Below are 23,659 nucleotides of genomic sequence, written 5' to 3'. Positions count from 1 at the left end.
TAGGGAGGTTTCTTGATCAAAGCAAGGTGCATGTGACATTGGTTTGTGTAGATAATGGGTGTGTGTGTTGCAAGAAAAAAACATCACTTTAGATAGGAGGTGACAACATTATCATGTTGGTTTGACAATCCCCATTTAAAAGGAGTCATTAGCATCAAATTGGAACACTTTGGTATGTTCTCAAATTACATGTTCTATATCATCCTTATATCAATAATTTTGAGAAATAAAGTCAAACTATAATTTTTAGTTTTTTTTTTGTAATTCCTCTACAATATTAATTTTACAATCACCTTTAATTATCAAGTTATGATATGGATGCTTATTTTAACAAAGATTAACACAATTCTCACTTTTGATAAGGGAATTCCAATATCAAATGGAGCACCTACTACGTAAATGATTTCATATTAATGTTCAATTTTGCTCTAGATTTACTTTCCAAAATATTTTGATTTAAATATAGGCTTAAATATAATGATGCTTCATCTTAACTATATCAAGGGATGCAAACTTTTAATTAATGTAATGTTAATAAAAGAGAATGGAAAATGATTTCATAAAAAATTAAGTCTTTGAAAAGTAGTAATGATACCTAAAACAATGTACAAATGATTCTTGTTTGATGATGGGTTAAACCCCATTTTCAATAATCATGATGATTCCATCCATTATTAATGTTACATTGTTTGTTAGTGTTTATCATTTGCTTCATGGACCACAAATTTGTTATTTTCTTTTAAACAAACCTTCATATAATCTCTCTTCTTCTTTAGAATCTTTGAATGGAGGGTGACTCAACCATTGGTTACAATAGTAGTTGACAATCCAATGAGTCTAAGTTGAACTTGAATTTCAACCTAATTATAATTAGTGACCAAAGACTTCACAATGAACTTCAATTTCAAAAAGAATATGTAATGAACTTCACTTTCAAAAAGAATATGCAAGCCAAATATTGATCACAATAGTAATTGACTTGAATCTCAACCTAGTTACATTTGAAAATTAAAAACTTCATAATAAACTCCACCTTTTTTTATTGTAACCAAGAGGAATCAACAACTAGGTCAGTATCATACTTGCATGACACGGGGTCAATTATGACCACTACCATTATACCTCTAGGGCCTACAACCTATCTTCCTCTCCATAGGTCGGGCAATAACTAGGAATTGAACCTTGTATCTTTAGATTTACACGATTTCACATCACTTTGATCACCAATTGAGTTAGCTCCTAAAACATACCTTAAAATTATATATTAAACCATTTAAATTAATTCATTCAATTAAAAATATTTATAAAACAAAATACATTCCATTAAAACATCATCTGCATAAAACTTAAAACCTACATGTATGAATCATAAAATTATATCCCTATATATTATTGAATGGATTTAAAAATCACTTACTCCCAAGAGGGAAATTCTAAGCTCATGTTGGTGCAAATGGAAAAAAATCCTCTTGCTTTAGTCCCACAACATACTTATCGACTAATATCGACAAAGTAGGAAGACTTTGGACAATCGCTATATAAACACCAAACATTGCTTTTTATCATTTATTAATTAAATTAAAAAATAACATTTTGTTTAGTTGTAAAACCAAACTTAAATATAAAACAACAAGTGTAAACAAAAATATATATTTAAACATCTTTGTTCCCAAATTTTACTCTCATTTGCACTTCAAATTAATTGGGAAGCTCTGTTCTGGAACGGCTCAATCAAAGCCCAGAGAAAATGGTGTCTCCCCCGAGCTTGACAATCCTGCTTTGCACTGAAGAACAGAAAAGAATGACACAAAACTACTCACAGACCATACCATGGAACTAAGTTTGAGTTGCATCATTATATGATTTCCATGAGCAAGAACGTTGAAGGGAAATTGTGGACTGAACACGCCAATGGAGATGTTAAGCAGGGCATCCTTGATTGGTATTTCTGCTATTCTACGTTTGATGCTCATACTTTATGGAGAGTGGCAGGACACCCACATGGAGGTTCATTACACTGACATTGATTACTTGGTCTTCTCTGATGCTGCATCTCTAATGGTTTCCAACAGGTCTCCATATGACAGATCTACATACAGATATTCTCCACTCTTAGCTCTCTTGCTGATACCCAATTCCTACCTGCATCACTGCTGGGGCAAGCTCCTCTTTTCCGCTGCAGGTAAGTTTATTGGCATACATTAACAGCCACAAGGGTTTCATGTTTATATATATATTATTTGGGGGAAAAGAACTTATTATCATGCTCAGACTGAAGCTGGAAATAAAGAAGTACATCATAAATTCATCATCAAAAAAAGTAGACAACAGACCGTAGCTTCTTGATATCCACACCCTGTATACGTTTACAGAGCTAGGATTTACATTTCATCCCTGGCAAGACGTAACGTATAAAATGTCTGGTGTAATAACGGGTTCTAAAGACATACCGAACCGACTTCCATAGGGTACTAGCTTAACAGACCAAGATATGTACAAAGCATGCATTACAAAAGGAGAGAGGCAAACAAGAGATCCCAGAGTTTATTGGCAAGGTATCAGTGCAACTTTGCTTCTGGTGTCTTCGTTGAATGTCTGTGACCGGTAGAGATAGGCCCTTAATCTCTCTGCTCGGGGAAGAAGAAGAACGCGGAATTCCATCCTACTTCTCAGTTCTATACTCGGGGAGGATGACGGGCATCAGATAGCTTTGAGCAGCTGATGGGCTTCGCACATATCACAGCTGCCAGGCACCTCCAAAAATTATCGACAATGTCCACAAGACTCTTGCCAAATTGACAGTCCAATCATCCTTTTTAACTAGATTTTAATTTAGTTCCAAATAAGCTGAATCACCCAATAAGGAGATTGCGTGGTTGCCTGGTTGGCAATCCAGTCGACCACTTTATTGCTGGGTCTCCCAACAGGAGAGAAGACAATATCCGTGTCCTATGCAGATCTCAAAACCCAATTTGCTTTGATACTTAAAACCAATGTAAGCTATTTGCTAATCCAATCATGATATCAATGAAAGTTTGGGATCACCTTTGAATTCAGTATCCATGTCCTGTGCAGGTCGCAAGCCCCAATTTGCTTTGTCCTTCAAACGAATGTGAGCTCTTTGCTTATCCATTCATGTTATCAACGAAAAGTTTTGGATCCTCCTTGAATTCAATGGATTGGAAATTCAAAGATTGACAGGGTTTGATACCTATGTTGATGATTGTAGCATCGGACAGGTACTTCCGCACAGGTCTAAGTGTATATATGTGTGGAATTCATTCAAGGCCTTCAACCTTAACAATTTATTTTAATTAAAATAAAGTGTTTTTATAAGAAAAATGAATTTAATCTAATGAAATGGAAAGGTTAGCCATTGACCTCAAGTGAGATGAGATCTAATCTCAACCATCAATCACTTTGGAGATCAGGGTTATGGATTGGTCAATAACTCAAGTTTATGAAAACAAGGTCCCAAGTGAGATGAGATCTAATCTCAACCATCAATCACTTTAAAGATTAGGGCTATGGATTGGTCAATAACTCAAGTTTATGAAAACAAGGCTTGGTGAAGGAGGAATACGCAACAACAGTAAGCACAAGACACAATGAGATAGTGAGGATGTCAGTGATTGGGTGGAGAAGGACTTTCATCCAAGTGTGCAAGAAAGAGTGATTTTTTTTGCTGCAAGGAGTCATTTCCAAGAAGGCCGTACTGCAAATCTGTAGTAGCAGCAGAGTTAGTACAGCAGGGTAATGCATGTGTTAGGGCTGTATAACAGTCCGCAGACCCATATGTGTTGTGGAAGGGCAGGAGACAACCACACGTGTGTAGCAGGTGCCACACATGTTGTGCGAGTGAGCTGACAGGTTGAATGAGTGATGGCTAGGATATAAACAATGTGCGAAAGTTGTGTGACAGGCAAGCTGTTTAGGCTGCATAGGGATGGAGACAATAGGTTGTGGGGGTGCATAGGAGGATTTTCAGAGGCCGTACAACTTGTACAAGTGCCCAAAAAATTTCTATAATGTTGTAGTTTGTATTTTTCCTCTGAGGGCCATTTTTCTAGTAAGGGAGCCCTTCTATGTCGAGATATCTATTTAATGAACAACATATTTGAAGGGTAGAAATTTCTGTGTGTGCATGTGTGAAATTGGCTCATTTTGCTTCTGTTGATTTTTTTATTTTATTTAAAAAATCTCACTTTGCAAGTTATTCAATAATCTGCAGTTTAATTTGAGCTTTTGCTGAATTGTTTTATTTATTTATTTACTGTTAAAATCCTAATTGTGCAATTTATTCAGTAATCTGCGGTTTAATTTAATTTAGAGGGAATTACTAAGAAAATTTTTGCCTATTTTCTGGGATTAAGGAAATTTAACGTGGTATGAGAACATACACTCTGAGAGGGAGGCCAATTTCAAGTCTGCATAGCAGATCAACTAGTAGTGAGATTGGTGGAGGCTGTACGCTTCAAAGAGAAAGAGGGAGGCCATGCTAGTCAAGTAGTTTGGCAGCATTGAAATTTTTGTGGGTGTTTTAAAGGAGCAAAAATCAGATCCATAACAGTTTGCAGTAGATCTATCAGATCTGCAAGGAGATCTTAGTAGAGCTTTAGCCATCAGTATTTGTATTCTTGCTAGTGCTTGAAGGAATAAGCACATGGCAGATTTTTATCAGATTTACAAATGGCAACAACAAGTCTTAGGTTTGAAGACAGATTAGATGGAGCATCTAACTTCCTGTCCTGGAATGTGAGGGTAACCTTGCTTTTGAAGGAGCATGACCTTTGGGAGATTGTGGAAAGGTTGTCCCAACATTGACTGATGCAACACTGAAGGCGGCCCATGAAAAGAGGAACATCAGAGCACATAGAGTGATGATGGATGTTGTGAAGGATCATTTGATCCCTCACTTGGCAGAGAAGTAGTTGGCTATAGAGATGTTCAAAGCTCCAGTGGATTTGTTCCAGAGTGACAACATGAACAGGAAAATGATTTTGAGGAACAAGCTCAACTCCATGCAGATGTCAAGATTTGATAATATTACCAGCTAACTCATGAAGATCACATAGATACGTGATCAACTTGCGGACATTGGAGAGAGTGGAGGACATAGAACTCATAAATGTGGCACTGAATGGTTTCTCCAAGTCACGGGAGCCATTTGTCAAGGGAGTTCGTGCTCAGAAACACCTTCCTAATTGGGAGAGGCTTTGGGATGATTGCATCTAGGAAGAGGCTCAAAAAGAGTCTAAAGCCAACATGCAGGGAGATGGAGAAGAGAATGTGGCCCTAGTTAGTTAGGCTAAAAGGGGCCAAGGGAAGGGTTCCAAGGGTAGCAGCAAGGGGGCAACCTCTCAGCCAGAGGTGAAGAGAGACTTTAGCAAGCTCAACTGTTTCATTCGCCACAATAATGGGCACTATGCATCACAATGTTTGGAGTAGACAACAACATCAATAGAAGTTTAGCTAGATGTGTTTGCAGCGAAGTTCATAAAGGACTTCTCATTAGTCTCCTATCTTTCTACCAACAACATCACCATGAGTGTGTGACCACTGAACAATGGTGCATCACATGATATGATAGCAGCATAGGAGCTTTTTAGCAGTCTAACGGAGAAAGACTGAAGGATTCATGTGGAGCTTGGTGATGATGCCAAGTATGTGGTGAAGGGAGAGGGAACTATCTTGTTCCAGCTCAAGTCAGGTGGATCGTTGGAAGCCAAGGGTGTGTTGTATGTACTAGGACTGAAGAAGAACTTGCTCTTAGTCTTAGTTATGGAGGACACAAGATTTATAGTTATGTTTTGGAACGTGCAATTTCTCATTCGTCTAGAGGAATCTAGCCCTGACATAGTAGCAGTCATCGAGGTTAGAGAGGGAAATTTATATAGGTTGAGGGATAAGCCTATTCAAGAATTGGTATATGACAGTGATACCCTGTGTGAGTTATGGCACAAGAATGTGAAAATTCCAAAGTGGAATCCTATTGCAGCCACTGGAAATTATTCTCCTAATTGTTAATTAAATTTAACAATTTATTTACTGTTTCCTACAACAAATACTTGTCAGGCCAGGCAGTAACTCCTCAAAACAAATTGATTCGTATATTATTCCTTTAGGTTGGTCTTTATTATATACATGAGGGAGAGACTGTTCACTTCATCTCCCGATGACTGTTCATATTACTTATTATTTATTTACATTATATTCACCCAATCCTGATGATTCGGTGTCAACATCCCCCCCCTAATCTGAAGGGATGTTGGTGAGGCCAAGCATCATTCTGAATCGTTCAAGCTTTTCTCTTCCAAGCGCTTTGGTGAAGATGTCTGCAATTTGCTCATTAGTGGAACAATGACGGAGATGGATTGTTTTGGCCTCAACATGATGTCGAATAAGATGATATTTAGTATTGATGTGCTTTGTTCGATCATGGAACTTTGTGTTCTTGGCCAACTTTATTGCAGAGGTATTGTCAATCATGAGTGGAGTTGATTGTACTTGTTTTACCTGCAAATCTTCAAGAATTTTCCTGAGCCACACAATTTCTTTTGTTGCTTCCGCTGCTGCCACATATTCTGCTTCTGTTGTGTAATCTGCTGGAACTGATTGTTTGCGTGATCTCCAGGAGACGGCTCCTGATCCAAGACTCATAGTATATCCTAAAGTAGATACTCCAGTTTCTTTGTCTCCATCGAAGTCTGAATCAGAGTATCCAATCAAGTTGAAGTCGTCCACCTGTGTATACTTGATTCCAAAATCTTGAGTTCCATTCAAGTACCGTAGAACTCTTTTTGCAGCAGACCAATGTCCCTCACAAGGCTTCTGCATAAACCTGGAGAGGCTTCCAATAGCAAACGAAATGTCTGGTCTGGTAGTAGTTAGGTAGTTGAGACTTTCTACAAGCTGTCTATACTTTGTTGCATCCTCAAATTCTTTTCCTTCAATAGATGTGAGCTTTAAGTTTTGTTCCATTGGAGTAGTAAGAGGATTGCATTCTATCATGCCAAACCTGTTCAACAGATCTCAAATGTACTTCTTTTGAGAAAGAAATATGGATTTCGGATGTTGGGTTACTTCAATACCAAGATAGTAATGAACATAGCCCAAATCTGTCATTTCAAAACTTTTCCCCAATTCCTTCTTTATGGATGCAATGTAGCTTTCATTGTTCCTTGTCATCAAAAGATCATCTACATATACCACAAGATATACAACTATTTTGCCAACTTTATTGACAAATAAAGTCGCATCATCAAGATCATAATGTTTGAAATTGAGTTTCAGAAGATGCTCAGTTAGTTTTTCATACCAGGCTCGCGGTGCTTGTTTGAGGCCATACAAGGACTTCACAAGTTTGCATACTTTATGTTCATGTCCTTTCACAACAAATCCTTCAGGCTGGGACATAAAAACATTCTCTTTTAGATCTCCATTTAAGAAAGTAGTTTTTACATCCATTTGATGGACTTTCCAACCGTTCTGAGCTGCTAGGGCAAAGAGTGTCTGGATGGTAGCCCATTTTGCTGTGGGAGCAAAAGTCTCCTCATAATCAACCCCTTCCTTCTGTGCAAAACCTTTTGCCACAAGCCTAGCTTTATGCTTGTCAAGTGAGCCATCAACGTTATACTTGTTCTTGTAGACCCACTTGCAGCCAATTGGTTTGATTCCTAATGGAGGATGAACTAGCTTCCAAGTGCCGTTCTTTATGAGGGCTTCATACTCCTTTTGCATCGCTTCTTTCCATTCATCATGAGAAGTAGCTTCTTTGAAGGAAGTTGGTTCAAAATCTGTAGACAAGTTCAATTCACAATCATAAGAAACATCCATATCAACAGGTGAATTAGAGTCATCTACATCACCTCCATGTTACTGGTTTGAATTTCTAGTTCCTGTCTTTCCAACCTCATCAGGATGAACACTTTCAAGTGTCTTTGTCAGCCACTTTGGGGGACCTTTCTCAGATGGTCTAGGCTGCTCCATTGATTGAGTTGGGACTGAATCAAGATTGAGTCTCCCAATTCTATCAATCACATCACTTAAAGCATCATCCGTTGTTGGAGTTTCATGCGAGGGAGAGTGTTCTTCAGAAGAAGATTCCACATGTTGATCTAGTATAGGAATTCCCCCTTCAAGATGTGGAATCTGATTATTAAATTCTTGAAATGATTTTGCTTTTGCGAATCTATCAAAGCGATCAAGTTGCCGCTCGACAACATTGTCAGTTTTGGATGATTCAAGAAAAATTACATCTCTAGATACAACAAACTTTTTATTTACTTCATCATAGAGATGATATGCTTTGGAGGTGTTTGAATACCCTAGGAAGATACACTTACGACTTCTTGCACCAAGTTTGTTTCTATGTATCTTTGGTATCAAGGCATAACAGGTGGAACCAAAGACCCTGAGATGCTTTACCGAAGGAACATGTCCATACCACATTTCACAGAGTCTTGTTTCTAATAGCATTAGATGAACATCTATTCTTTATATATGCAGCACATAGAACAACGTTAGCCCAAAACATTATCTTTACATTTTTGAAGAAGAGCATGGATCGTACCATATTTAAGATTGCCCTATTCATTCTTTCAGCTACACCATTCTATTGGGGATTATAAGGTATAGTCGTTTGATGTTTGATCCCATGTTGGCGAAGATAGTTTTTAAATTCATTTGATGTGTATTCTTTTCCATTATCAGTGCGAATAGACCCAATATGAGATTGTGCATCATTTTCAATCCATTTATGAAAGTTCTTGAATGTTTGAAAAGCATCAGATTTGTTCTTCAATAAATAAACCCAACACATTCTGGTGTAGTCATCAATAAATGTCATCATATATTTATTTCCATTTGCAGAAGGAACAGGCATTGGACCACATAAATCTGAATGAATGAGTTCAAGTTTTCTATGTGCTCTTGAATGTGAATCATGAAAAGACTGTTTGCTATGCTTTCTTAGAATGCAAGCATCACATTGCTTAAGTTTCCTAGGAATTGTAGGCAAACCAGCAACACCATTTTTCTTCAACAAGCGGAGGCTGTCATAGTTTAAATGTCCAAATCTAGCATGCCATAATAAACTTCATGAAAGTGTACCTTCTTCATAATGAGAATTGTATGAGAAATGTTGTGCACGAGCAGAGGTTCCTTGCAGCTTGAGAAGCCTTTCTTCTTCTATTCCCCTCATGACAAGTGAGTGGTCAGATGCTTTTCTTACCTCAAGCTTGCCATCAAACATATGAATGGAGTGACCTTGCTGGCAGATGTGGACCAAGGACAACAAGTTTCTCTTGAGCTGTGGGAGATATAGAACATGATGCAGAAGAAAGTCTAGAAGACCAGGCAGTTTAAGCCGGATTGTGCCAAGCCCCGATGGCTTGATTTTTGATTGGTCTGCAAAGCATATTGCTCCATCAACATTGTCAGTAAATTCTTCAAAAAAATATTTTCTATGAGGCATGTGGCAGGTTGCTCTTGAATCAAGCAACCAATCTTTTTTCCAAGAAGCAAGTGAAGCATTAAATAAATCTTCATTTACTCCAATATTACATTGTCCCACAACATAGTGAGCGGATTCAGGTGCTTTACCTTTGTCTGTATCATCAGTTTTACCTTTTTGTTGGTTTCTTTGCTGCTCAATTTTGTCCCATGGTAACTTGCATGTAGAGGCATCACGTGATCCATTTCTTTTGCAGCGTATGCAATGCAAATATGCCTTTTCTCCTTGAGAGTGTCTGCCCCCCTTGCCTCTGAAATATGTTCCTCTTCCTCTTCGACCACCTCTTCCTCTTGAAGAATCTTGAGCAGGATGCTTTTCTTTATGAGCAAGGCACACAGCCTCTTCAGAAGATTCAGGGGTTGCCTTCTTTCCAAAAGCTTTCTCTCTTTCAACAAATTTTTTCACAAGAGAGTCAAAGGTAATGTCTTGAAGATTTCCATTTGCTTGCAATGACTCAAGATAATTGGAGTAAGTAGGATAAAGTGCCTTGATAAAAGCGATAAGAGGAATATGCAAATCAATTTTAGTGGCTTGGATATCATGCATTATAGACTTTACTTCAGATGCAAGAGCAAGAGGATCATTATTTTGTAGTTCAAGAGTGAAGAGTTTAATCATGAGTTGAACAAATTCAAGTGCAGAATGTGAGTCATAGAGTTCTTTCAGCTTTTGTAAGGCTTCGAAAGCAATTGAAAATGGTGTAATATGGCGACTCACCTCTTCACTTATAGATGTTGCGATTAATGCATAGGCTTTGCTGTTCTTGTTTTCCCAAATGGCAAGCTCTTTGTCTGATGTAGGCTGTTCTGGTTGTTTGTTTCCGTCTCCAATGCACACTCCTTTCCACAACTCATTGAAAATGAGGGTGTGTTTTATCATCCGGGACCACTCAAGATAGTTCTTCTTGCCATTGAGAACTATTCCCACAATGGATATGACTGAATGCATTGTAAAATCTTGTACTGTAAAAAATCTGTGTACTGTAAAAGATCGTGCGTGCGGTGAAAAGCATCCGTCCATTTTTTTGACAAATTCCAATATTTAATGAAGATTTATTTAAGAGCATGATCACACTCTATTATCTCGCTTTTAAATAAATCTTCATTAAATATTGGAATTTGTCAAAAAAATGATACCATCAACGCAGGTGTGCTTTGATACCGCACGCAGGTGTGCTTTGACTCTTCAACAGTACACTCTCGCAGCAGCGTTCCTTCACGCTTCAACAGTACACTCTCGCAGCAGTTTTCCTTCACGCTTCAACAGTACACTGGCAAGGGAAGGCGAAGCAGTTACGAAACATAACCTGATCTCTAAATCTTCTGAATTTTTTTCGGCTTTCACCACAGGAATAGATTTCTCGATCTCCTGGCGCCCGACCTCCTTGTAATCAAACGAGCATCCATGCTTGTCCGAATAACGGTGCAAAGAATAGAAAACATAACTGCACTGACACTTGAAACCCGTCAATCCCACACGCTTCCTGCAAGATTGGCATCGGTTCAGAGCCCTCGCTCGCTCTTCGGAAGACACAAAATTCCCATCATCTGAGTATGACCCAACAACTTCAGCAAGGTTTCGAAGGGTATAAAGGATATTTCATTCCCAGCAGCAAGAAAACAGTGGATAGACTGCACAGTAGGCACGCAGAGAGGCAATGGACCACGATGATTATGCGCAGAAGACACAATGGACAGTGGACAGAGAGCGCAGTAGGCTGACTCCATAGGGTGCAGTGGACAGATTGCAGAAGGGAGTTACAACTAATTTTGGGAGCTGGCTCTGATACCATGTCAAGCCAGGTAGTAACTCCTCAAAACAGATTGATTCGTATATTATTCCTACAGGTTGGTCTTTATTATATACATGAAGGAGAGACTATTCACTTCATCTCCCGATGACTGTTCATATTACTTATTATTTATTTACATTATATTCACCCAATCCTGATGATTAGGTGTCAACAATACTGAGTAACTCACACTGCAACCTACAAAAATAAAACTGCGGAAGAATAAACGCTGGAAGAAATGTTAGCACACACACATAAAATTACACAGTTATTTTTGGACTAAAGTCCCCGGAAAAACCCAACTTGGGAAAACTGGTGTAGCATCTGAGGGTTTTAATATTAAGCAGCAGTGAAATAATCTGAGTACAATTGGATGCCAAAACTGGCAATCCTACAGAGAAATATTGGCAAGAAAAATCTAGCGAGGAAAATTCCTCACTCCACAGGCAAATCCGGGCTCTGACCTCAACTCAAATTGAGTTGTCCAAACTGGCTCTTTGCAGTCACTGCGTCACCCTAGTGCAGTTGCTTCTACACTTAGCTTGTAACAACTTTTCCTCAAGCCGTCTGGTCAACTGATGTCTGGGAAAATATCTCTCCTGGCCTCTGGAACATCTGCCTAGCTTCTGGCACTGAAAATCTGCTTCTCCCCAGCAATTTCGAAATTACCTCTAGAGGCTACTGCACTGCTCTGTGTCAGCCTCTCTGTGGCTCCTTTGCCTCTCTGCAAATGCACTCACCGGAACTGGAATCCTTCCTCTGGCTTCACTGTCCCTGCCCCTCTATCACTGCTTTGATTTCTCTGGCTCTCTGTCTGACAAATGACTGCTGCTACTCGGGAAATCGATCTGCCAAGGAAATCGAACTGCTCAAGTAATTTCTCCAAGCCCCATCGACTTCTTATTATAGTCTTCTGTTGAGGCTTCAACAACCAAGATTAGATCTTAATCGATGGCTAGGATTAACTTGAAGTTGATTTGTGTGAGTTTCTAGAACATTCACAGCTTGACTTAATTAATTTTGATTAATTAGTCATATTCCCTAAGTTTTAGACTTAGAAAATATTTAAAAACTGAATAATAATCTAATTAAGTCATTTCTAGGCAGAATTTCCAGAAACGATTTCTGGGTTTTGGAGATCTCATGCATATGCATTCTAGCCTCTCCACAAAATTTCAAGGCTAGATCACATCCGATGCTACAAAAACTAACACTCCCTCTTAGTGAGGAATGTGTTCTAGAGTTGTTGCCTCATGTAGCAACACCCTGTCTCTGCATCATCTCCTGTCATGCTATTGATCTCTGGCTGTTGCTGCCCACCAACCACTGTCCAACTCTGATATGTGCTGCATTTGTGCTGCTGCTGACCTTGCTAAACTGTTGCCAACATTGCATCTGCACTGCAACTCCCTCTCCATCTGTTGCTGCTACAATTGCAACATCTGCAACTGAAAAACATCCTAAATACTAAATCAACTGTGATCAGTATGATGCATCTGTCTCCGGAGTCTCTGACTGCTGCTAGTATCTACGCTGTCAATAAGGCAACTGCGCTGCTGATGACTCTACACTGTGCCACCTGCACTGCTGCCAACTATGCATTGCCCTCCCCAACATCTGACTGCAGCTAGACTCTGCATCTGTCACTTTGGTATCTGACTACATCTATTGCCACTGATCCATCCTGCTACAAAAAACTGTGGGCCCTCATAGCCAGGTATGATTCAAGAGGTGGACCTCCTCAAGGATCCTGCCCATTCGTAGCACTCTGGGGCTACAACACCAAGTCACCCTATTTTACTCCTGGGGGTGTGTCAGCAAGCATGGCGAAGTCTTCCTCCAACATGGAGGACAACCTATCGATCTCTATTGATGCTGCCTGCTTGTCCTGCGTCTCCTCCTTGCCCTTCTTCCTGAGAGGACACTGGGTACTGTAGTGACCGAGCTCACCACACCTGAAGCACTTGACCTTTGACAAGTCCTCCTTCTTTTTTCACTGCTCCCCCTGTCCCTGACTAGGACCCTTTGATGTGAGGGCCACATTCTCCTCCTCCTTCACCTGCTTCGATCTGCTGCTACTGCCACTGATGGAGTTCTTTACTAAGTCTTGTCTCAACTCTTCCTGCTGCAAATCGGCCCACATCTTGTCCCAGCTTGGCAAGGTTTCTCTGCCCAAGATACTTTGGACAAATACCTGCCACTCCTCTGAGACACTATTGAGTGCCAATCGCACTAGCTCTGTGTCTGTGGGTTGAGGCACTGCCCCAACAACTGACAATTGGTTCCAGATCTCTTGAATCTTGGTGAGGAAGGGGTCTATGTGTTCCCCTTTCTGCATCCTAGTGCATCTGAACTTCTCTAAGTACATCTTCTGCTGCTCGGAAGTGCCTTGGTATAATGTGGTGAGAGTCTCCCACATTTCTCTGGCAGTCCCTCTGCTAATTATGTGTGAAACAATGTGATCCCGAACACCATCAAGGATCAACCTCTTTGCCACTTACAAAAGGAAATGTGCCACGAAATGCAAAAGATGGTCGGTACATACAAATTTAGCACGTGGGCAAAAGCCGAACATGATCTCTACCCCTTATCTATGGCCATCACCTTGGTTCCTATGGGCCCCCTCCACATTAAGGAACCCATGACTGTCCCAACCCATGGTGGGCAATGAACTACCCCACCTTAAAGGGGGTATCTACTGAGAAGAAGGGTGGAAAAACAAAGGTCAAGGTAACTCATATACCACTATTGCTTCCTCCTACACTCATATACCCAAGTGTGGGCTTCCCCTATTATAGCTACCCTTGTACCATGTCATGTGGCTTGGAGCTTTCCCCTGATCCCCACCCCATTCCATCATTATATCGTATGCCACCTACCACTTGATGGATGTACCATGGACATGTCACCCCCTTTAAAGGTTGAAACCACCTAATAGGGTCCTTGATTAACCCCCTTATCGAGATTGGAGACACTTGTACATGCCAAAACCCACTATGGAAGGGCATGCCATTATGACGTGCCCATTTGATTCCATGATTTATAAGCTCTTTTATTTGATTACTCTAATGATTTGTTGTATTGGAGGGCAAGGGGATGCATTGGATCTTATGCAGGATTGCTGGCGGGGCTCCATTTTGGGCTTAATCTCCCTATATGGGGTCCAAGCCCTCTAAAGGGCCACCATGACACTTGTAGGGTGAGCGTAGATAGCCATGGGCCTCCACCATAGCAGAGAACACTTCATGGATCCCCATCACCATGCAGTGATTGCTTGTATTCCACCCTTTTGGATGAGGATGATGCACCTGGATCACCATGCCCAACTGACTTCACACTTGTACCATGCACTTGGCAGAGGTTCCAGGGTCCAGACAAGGATGTGTCTCACTATGGGAGACAAAGGGAAGGCTTATGTCATCATCCTAGCCCTTATAGATGGTTTACAAGCATTATCGATCCACTTGGAGACCCATGAGGATGTCATTGTGCCCCCACACCCACTTGGGGACACCACATGTGACTTGCTTGAATATAATGGGGCCAACCCTTTATTCACTATGTTTGGAGTCTATTCTCTCACCTTGGCACCCTTTGGACTCCATTAAGCCTCTTCAAGGGCACAACGACTCATTGTATTTAGTATTTTTCCTTTTTGAGTGGCTTATCTATGTATTACAAAGCTATCTTGGTGGGATTGTCACCAAGTCATGTCATTATTGTACATTATTTTATTATTTGGAGCTTAATTAGGGTCTAATTAGGCAAATCGAACTCATTAGGAAGGATATAAATTGATGAGAGCTCATTTGAGTTTCATCATCACTTGGATTTGGATGATTTGTTTCTTTTGGAAATTTCGTTGGGCCTTTTGATGGATGAATTAGAGATCTAAATGCATTTCGATGTTTGGAAAAGCTTAATGTCTTGTTTTGGAGCTTCGATTTTTTCATATTTTGTTGATTGGAATAATTTCACTATACTTGTAAGTACCTTTTTCATGCTTATTTGTAATTTTGTCTCATAAATTGTCTATGGAAAATTTTTGTTCATGAAGTTGATGTAGTTGCTCTTTATGCGAAGTTGTCGGGCTTGCCTTTATGAGGAATTTTCATATGATCATTGGAAGTATGGTGAATTATTGTCCTAGAAGCACATAAATGTTCATGAGTTGCCTTGATAAGTCATCGTTTGCAATATAAAAATGTATAAATTTATCTTTGTAACCTAGTCGCTGCTTAGGCCATATGAAGTTGCTTGGGAACTCAGTTGGAATTAAGCATATCTAAATGTTGATTTCATTTGACTCCATTCTCCCAATTGGCCAGGAACTGGTCTAGTCTGAGGTGATCACTAAACATATATCTTTTACACCTTTTTTTCCTCTATTCTAGGCCTAACCCTAGTAGGTCACCTAGGGCATCAAGCAAAATCTTTTGTAGCCATTCAAAACCGTTGAATTTTGGTCCACTACTGTGCTGGGGTTTTCTCAAGAGGTCCTCCAAGTTTGAGGCAAATTCGATAGTGGAATCCCGAGATATAGCAAGCCCTAGCCATAAGACCATCTCTTTCCCTAGGTTGATTTGGGTTAGTGTCCTCACTTGGATCATTGCATTTAAAATTCAAGAGAGAATTTGTCCTTTGATCCTATTCTCCTCCCTAAACTGGTCAAGCCCCTCTAGTGTTGATCAACTCCACATCCTTAACCTACTTTGGGTCCACTTTAGTTCTGTTAAGATTAGGTATGTTCTATGCTTAGAGCAGTTTACTTATCTCTCTTATTATTATCCAAAGATTAGCAATCACATGTACATAAGTAAAGTGTAGATAGAACATTAAATGATCAACAGAAAACAAGCCAAGACAAGAGACACAAGATGCGGTGGCTAGCCAGGGACAAACCCTAATATGGGGAAACCCTTTGATCAAATCTTCTTTTATCTTCAATAATTCAACAGAGAGAAATAGTACAAAAGTCTGATTTATATCAGCAACAGCAAACCCTAGATCAACGGCATCAACATCAGCGAGATCAGCATCATTGGCATTAGCACCATCAGTATCATCGGCATCAGTGGCATCAACATCATCGGCATCACCGACATCAGCATCATCGGCATCACCGACATCAGCATCATCGGCATCAGCCCTAAACTAGGGCAGTCAATATCTTCCAAACCGGAGGTCAGATCACCTCGATTCCTATGCCAAAAATTGTGGATTTCCAAGGAGAGTTAGCTTCACCTACTACGTAGGCAAGAGAGAGAGAATGCTGGTCAACGTTGGTCAAAGTTCCAATCTACAGTTTGTAAACCCTTAGAAAACTGCGTCCTTCCTTCCCATGTGTGAGAGAGAGACCTATCTGCGCAGGAGAGAGAGAGACTCTTTTCTGCGCAGGAGAGAGAGAGAGAGAGAGATGGATGAGAAGTGTGTGTCCAAATGAGGAGGAGACATCCTGTATTTATATGCAAACATGATGATGAATAGATGTGATTGTTGGGCTTCTGAGCCTACATAAGTTGCTGGCCGACTTTGACAATTTGTCCATAATCAAAATAAATTCATATCTCCATAAATACTTATTGGAATCGGATGATCTTTAGATCAATCCTACACCTCTCAATGTGAGGAATCTAGATAAAATATTATCAGCCATGAATAAGGTGATCCTCATGGAGTTTGGCCCTAGTTGCCAATTTTAACACTCCCTCTCAACTAGGGAGAACTCCATCTACAATTCGTCTGACCGTCACTACTATTCATCCATCAAATGCACTGCCCTGAACAGCTTGACCCTTGCTCTGCTCTACCTTGCTATGCTCAGCTTTGCCTTGCTATGCTGTGCTCTGCTCTGCCTTGCTATGCTCAGCGCTGCCTTGCTATGCTATGCTCTGCTCTGCTCGAACTATGAAGAAGAAGAAATGATCGAGGATGTATCATACCATCCTCCACTAACCCGAAGTCGGTCTTAGAGTGTGTACCACTCTCACTGGTCCCAGACCAGTATCATTGATCCCAGATCCATGAATGTTATCCTAGCATAGGGAGTACAGTAGATACAACGATGCGTCCATTGATACTACTATGGTCCCTATCCTCATTTCCCTGCTCATTGATCAGATGAGAGGTACTTCCCATGAGTCCCAAACTGCATGGGTAGGATGCCTCGACAGGAGAACTAATCATCCTGTCCATAGGAGAGCAAATCATCCTGTCCCACAAGAGAGCGAATCATCTTGTCCACAGGAGAGCGAATCATCCTGTCCACAGGAGAGCGAATCATCCTGTCCCACAAGAGAGCGAATCATCTTGTCCACAGGAGAGCAAATCATCCTGTCCACAGGAGAGCGAATCATCCTGTCCCACAAGAGAGAGAATCATCTTGTTCACAGGAGAGCGAATCATCCTGTCTAGTGGATGCCACGGAGAACTAATCATCCTGTTCCACAATCGTCATGGAGAACACATCATCCAGGCCCACATGAGAACTAATCATCCTGTTCTATAGTAGCCACAGAGAACGAATCATCCTAGCCCACAGGAGAACTAATCATCTTGTTGCATAGTCGCCACGAGGTGTCACAGGGGAAGGTTGAACCTTTTATCCTGTACAAAGTGCACCAACAGGGGATGATGAGTCACCCTGTGGTCATATGTCGCTCCAAGAAGTACCTCGCGCCCCCTGGAGCTCCCAGAGCTCAGTACATCATACTTGACCCTCATCAGAGGGTCTCTGAACGACACCAAGTCGTTCTCGGAAAGTCAGGAATTTGACCTTTCCTAGGGGCTTTGTCAGAATGTCGGCGACCTGTTCATCTGTACCGATATGTTGGAGCCTTATTGCTCCTCGCTGCACCATATCTCGAATATAGTGGTACCTGATATCGATATGCTTGGAGCGATCATGAAATATGGGATTTTCTGATAAACAGATCTCGCTCTGGTTGTCACATAGAATCACGGTGGTATCCAATGTAAATCCAAATAGCTCGCTAAAGAGCTTTTGCAACCAGACTGCCTCACAGGAGGCTATGCTAGCAGCAATATACTCTGCCTTGGCGGTGCTCAAAGCCACCGACTTCTGCGTCCTGCTCATCCAGGATATCGAAGCAGATCCCAAGGAGAAACAACACCCGGAAGTGCTCTTACGGTCCACCACACTGCCTGCCCAATCAACATCAGTATATCCAAGTAGTCTCACATCTCCAGCAGTGTATCTTAACCCATAAGTAATTGTGCCACGAAGATATCTCAACAGATTCTTGGCACCAATCCAATGTATGTGGTGAGGTTCAACCATATGTTGACTCAACGTGTTGACTGCAAAGCATATATCTGGACGAGAGTTCACTAAGAACATTAATGCTCCGACGAGTTGACGATACTCGGTGGCATTTCATAAAACAGGTCCAGCAGCACTACCACTTAACTTTTTGAAGTCAAGCTCCATTGGGGTAGTTACGGGCTTGCAGTCCACCATACCGAATCTTTCCAATATCTTCACCACATATTTTCCTTGAGATAGGAAAATTTCCCCTGGCTTCTGCCAAACTTCAAGTCCTAGGAAATAGTGCATCAGTCCTAGGTTCTTCATTTCAAATTCAGAAGCCAACTCCCTCTTACATTTGTGAATGAGAGGGTCTGCACCTGTTAGAAAGAGGTCGTCAACATACAACACCAGTATGAGAGGTTTGTCATCTTCAACCTTAAAGTAAAGGTTGGGATCGACTTCACTCCTAGTGAATCCCAGCTTTATCAAGTAGCTATCAATCCTCTCATACCATGCTCAGGGTGCTTGCTTTAGCCCATAGAGGGCCTTCTTCAACCTGCACACATGAGATTTTCAATCATAAATCTCAAATCCTTCGGGTTGCTCCATGTAGACCTCTTCTTTGATCGTTTCACGGAAGGTTCCTCGGGGTGTAGTGTGTCCTTCAACATCATCAAGTGTCCTGCTAAGCCACGAAGGCCTCTTCCTAGAAGAGGAGGGCTCAGGTGGAGGAGGATCAATAGGATCCATGGGTTCTACTACATCGAGCATTGTTTCATCATCTTTTTCTTTCAGTTCCCTGGTGTCAAATTCTTGAGAGCTCGTTACAGTAGGAAGATTGTTCACCTTGCCGAGAGCCATATCTTCGTCAAAGGTAACATCATGACTAATCACGACTTCCCTTCGACCAACTACATAGATTCTATAGCCCTTAGTATTTTCACTATAGCCCACGAAGATTCATTTCTTTCTAGATGCACCCAATTTATTCCTTTTCTCTTTCGGCACATGAAAATATACAGGGCTTCCAAAATTCTAAAATGAGATACATCAGGTTTCTTACCGGTGAACATTTCTTCAGGAGTTTTGGAACCCAATACTTGATGGGGGCATCGGTTTTGTACATATATGGCGGTGTTTGCAGCTTCGGCCCATAGAAACTTCAAAAGTCTTTGATCATGAAGCATAGCACGGACAACTTCCACAATCGTACGGTTCTTCCTTTCTGCCACACCATTCTGTTCAGGAGTGTATGATGTAGTAGTCTCCCTCTTAATGCCAACCTCTTTACAAAAGTCATGAAACTCATTAGATTCATATTCAGTGCCATTATCAGTCCTTAAGATCTTGTTCTTCTTTTCGGTTTGATTCTCGATCAAGGCTTTGAAGTGTCGAACTAGGAGAACACTTCATCCTTCTTTTTCAAGAAATATATCCAAGTCTTGCGAGAATAATCATCTGAAAAAGTGAGGTACTATGAATATCCTCCCAAGGAGTTCACAGGCATCATACCAGATATGTTTGAGTGAACTAACTGCAATATATCGGAGGTCTTGCTTTGGCTTGAGGGGAATGGTCCCCTTTTTAGCTTTCCTTCAGCACATCCGGGACATACACCTTCTTGCTCTAATCTGAACTCGGGCATCCCGGTCACCATTTTTCTTACATCAGGTAGAGCTTTATAATGAAGGTGAGCAAACCTCCGATGCCATAGTTCGGACTGAAGAGATGTGTCACAAGACATGACACCTAGCGGACTTCCTTCGACCTGATATAATGAATCAACTCGAAACCCAAGAGTGAAGGCATCTTTAATATTGTTTTTCCATACACGTACCTTGCCATCGCTGAAAACCACCTTATAGCCTTTGTTTTCTATTGCCGAAATGGACACCGGGTTCTTTTTGAGATCAGGTACATATAATACTCTTGTAGGTGGATTGTATTACCTTTAATTTAAGAGAGACATTGCCTACACCTTTCACAGGATATTTCATATTCCAGCCTTTCCTTGGATTTAGCCTCGGAATTGTTTCTACTTTTAGCATGAGAAGAAAAGGCAGCGGGATGACCTTTAAGTGTGGGCATTTCCTGTTCTTCCATCCTTGCTTCTTCTTGAATGCATCTTGCCATTAATTCCTCAAATCCAGGAATTACATTATTGTTGAGAAGAGTAGTCTTGAATATATACCATTTAGATGGTAGTCCCCCAAGAGTTGTGAGTGCCATTTCCCTGTCAGGAATTACTTCCCCAATAGATAGGAGATCGTTCTTGATCTCGGTGATTAAGAAATATGCTTGCATATTTTCATCTTTGCCCTTCTTAATTTCCTTCAGCGTATTTCTAAGAAACAGAACTTGATTTGCATCATTAACTTTAAATAAACTAACCAGTCTATTGTAGATTTCCTTGGAGGTGTTCAACTCAGAAACATAGGCCACCAAGCGCTTGTCGATAGAGTCCTGGATGATCTTCTTTGCTTTGACTTCTTCGGATTTTCGTTTGTTTCTGGCAGCAGCGGATGCATTTGATGGAGGCTCAACAATATTGCCTCTCACATGGTCCAACACTTCCTGATCTTCTAAAGTCAGATCGAGAGACATCTTCTATTCGTGATAATCAGACTTCTCACGGAGCTTGTCTTCGGCGGGGAAGAGTGTTGAGGACCCTATAGTTCTTTTTAGATAGCCTTGCCAACCTTCTCTTCGGTGATTTCTCTTGCTCTTGCTTGGGCTTTGTCTTCACCTCAGCTCCGATTCCATGTTAAGATTAGGTATGTTCTATGCTTAGAGCAATTTACTTATCTTTCTTATTATTATCCACAGATTAGCAATCACATGTACGTAAGTAAAGTGCAGATAGAACATTAAACGATCAATAGAAAACAAGCCAAGACAAGAGACATAAGATGTGGCGGCTAGCCAGGGACAAACCCCAATATGGGGAAACCCTTTGATCAAATCTTCTTTTATCTTCAATAATTCAGCAGAGAGAAATAGTACAAAAGTCTGATTTATATCAGCAGCAACAAACCCTAGATCAGCGGCATCAACATCAGTGGCATCAGCATCATCGACATCAGCATCAGTGGCATCAGCATCATCGACATCAGCCCTAAACTAGGGCAGTCAATATCTTCCAAACCAGAGGTCAGATCACCTCGATTCCTGTGCCAAAAATTGCGGATTTCCAAGGAGAGTCAGCTTCACCTACTGCGCAGTCAAGAGAGAGAGAATGCTGGTCAAAGTTCCAATCTGCAGTTTGTAAACCCTTAGAAAACTGCGTCCTTCCTTCCCACGTGTGAGAGAGAGACCTATCTGCGCAGGAGAGAGAGAGAGACTCTTTTCTGCGCAGAAGAGAGAGAGAGATGGATGAGAAGTGTGTGTCCAAATGAGGAGGAGACATCTTGTATTTATATGCAAACGTTGATGATGAATAGATGTGTCTATTGGGCTTCTGAGCCTACATAAGTTGCTGGCCGACTTTGACAATTTGTCCATAATCAAAATAAATTCATATCTCCATAAATACTTATCGGAATCGGATGATCTTTAGATCAATCCTACACCTCTCGACGAGAGGAATCTAGATAAAATATTATCAGCCATGAATAAGGTGATCCTCATGGAGTTTGGCCCTAGTTGCCAATTTTAACATTTGTGGTCTCACAACTTTATAACTCAAATTCCACATGGATTGCATAGAAACCATTTCTCCACAAGGATTCTTAGGTCAAGGAAGCTTCTTGTCAAGGGACATTCCTCAAACCTAGGCTTAAGCATCCTCTTAACCCTTCCTAGAGAGCCCATCACCTTGCTTCTTAAGCAAGTAAGCCACTTAATTGAGTCTCTCTTGTGAATAGGTTTTAGGGATCACTCTCCACCCATTCATTGACATATTCATCCTTGTGATTCCTCTTATACTGGGTTTCCTCCCATCGGTGAAAGTCCGTAAAGAGCAAGGAGCTATAACTGAGGTGACAGTTTGCTATTACTCCATTGTTGCCACTTGACTGAGTAGTTGCTCTCTAGGATCACCTCCTAGGACCCCTGGTAGTTTGAGCGGTAACATTTTGGCGCCGTTGTCGGGGACATGAGACGTGTGTTTTGTTCCTATACGACATTATTGATATATCCTTTTGGCGACTCCATTAGAAGAACAAAGCCCTAGTTCTTCATTGAACTTCAAAGTTAATGCTTGTAGGGTGAAGCAAGCATCTCTCAAGGCATTTCAAGTTCACCTTGGCGACTCCAAATATAAAATCTTATAAAAATTTGCATGGCAATAAATGGATCATTGGAGAGGCCTATTTTATATGTTTCAAGATGATGACCCTCGACCCAATGATCATGAGGAGTTTGATTCCCCTCTTGATGAATCTCTTGGGAGCCATGAAATTGAGGAGCCTTCCCAATGCCCTGAAAGGGGGTTGTGGTTCTTCCCAAGATATGATGATTGTAGTCCACCTTGTTCCTTCCTCGATAATCAAGATGATGTGATTGTGGATGTGTATGAGCCTTCTATCTCTTCATGCCATGAGGAGGATATGCCCGAGCTTGCTATTCATCGAAAATTTATGAGCTTGGTTCTTGAGTTCTCCATATGCTTGTTGCAAGAAAGGTTACATGAGTTGAATTCTTATCTTCCCTCCTCATCCATAACCCTTGATGCATGGTCCTCAAATGTTCCCGCCCCCCACCCTTACCATTCATCAAGCAAATCTTGCAATGAGAAAAGTAATATTTGGGTCCCTTGCCTCATGATGGTTCATAAAAGAAAATGTTTTCATATTGATTTAATGATATGCTGGTTACATTGGCTATATGATTACACTTAACATTTGCATAATGTAACACACATGGTAGGGTAGGAACTTGGAAGCATTGCATATTGATTTTTGCATCGCTATTATCATCGTGTGATATTATCATGCTAGAATAAATGCATTTAGGTTAAATTGCATTTAGATTAAATGCTTATTTCTTGTTGATTTTTATGGCTTAAATATAAGCATGGGCGATCATAAGACGCCATAGAAACATGCTGCCCTGTGTGCTTGGTTTGTGATATGTGTAGGTGATA

At 40.8% G+C, this 23,659-nt stretch overlaps 1 protein-coding gene across 4 annotated transcripts in view; it reads left to right on the top strand.

The window, feature by feature from the left end:
- The first annotated feature begins 1,674 nt into the window (after positions 1-1,674).
- The window catches only part of PNT1 (mannosyltransferase family protein), a 31,354-nt gene continuing 9,369 nt past the window's right edge, over positions 1,675-23,659 (top strand). For 2 of the 4 annotated variants that reach the window (XM_089460265.1, XM_089460264.1), the window contains exons 1-2: positions 1,675-1,942; positions 2,073-2,182. In XM_089460265.1, coding sequence (XP_089316391.1) covers positions 1,860-1,942; positions 2,073-2,182 — 193 coding nt within the window. In that variant the 5' untranslated portion in view covers positions 1,675-1,859. Of the gene's footprint in view, positions 2,183-23,659 lie in introns of all 4 variants that reach the window. The other 2 variants (XM_089460263.1, XM_089460262.1) reach the window with 1 other exon arrangement.

This window comes from Pinus tabuliformis, chromosome 7, assembly GCF_031772625.1.
Source record: "Pinus tabuliformis cultivar Carrire ecotype Pingquan chromosome 7, CPIR1, whole genome shotgun sequence".
In the NCBI taxonomy this organism is placed as follows: Eukaryota; Viridiplantae; Streptophyta; class Pinopsida; order Pinales; family Pinaceae; genus Pinus; species Pinus tabuliformis.
Note: the sequence above shows the minus strand (reverse complement) of the source record. Positions and strands in the feature narration are given on the sequence as shown.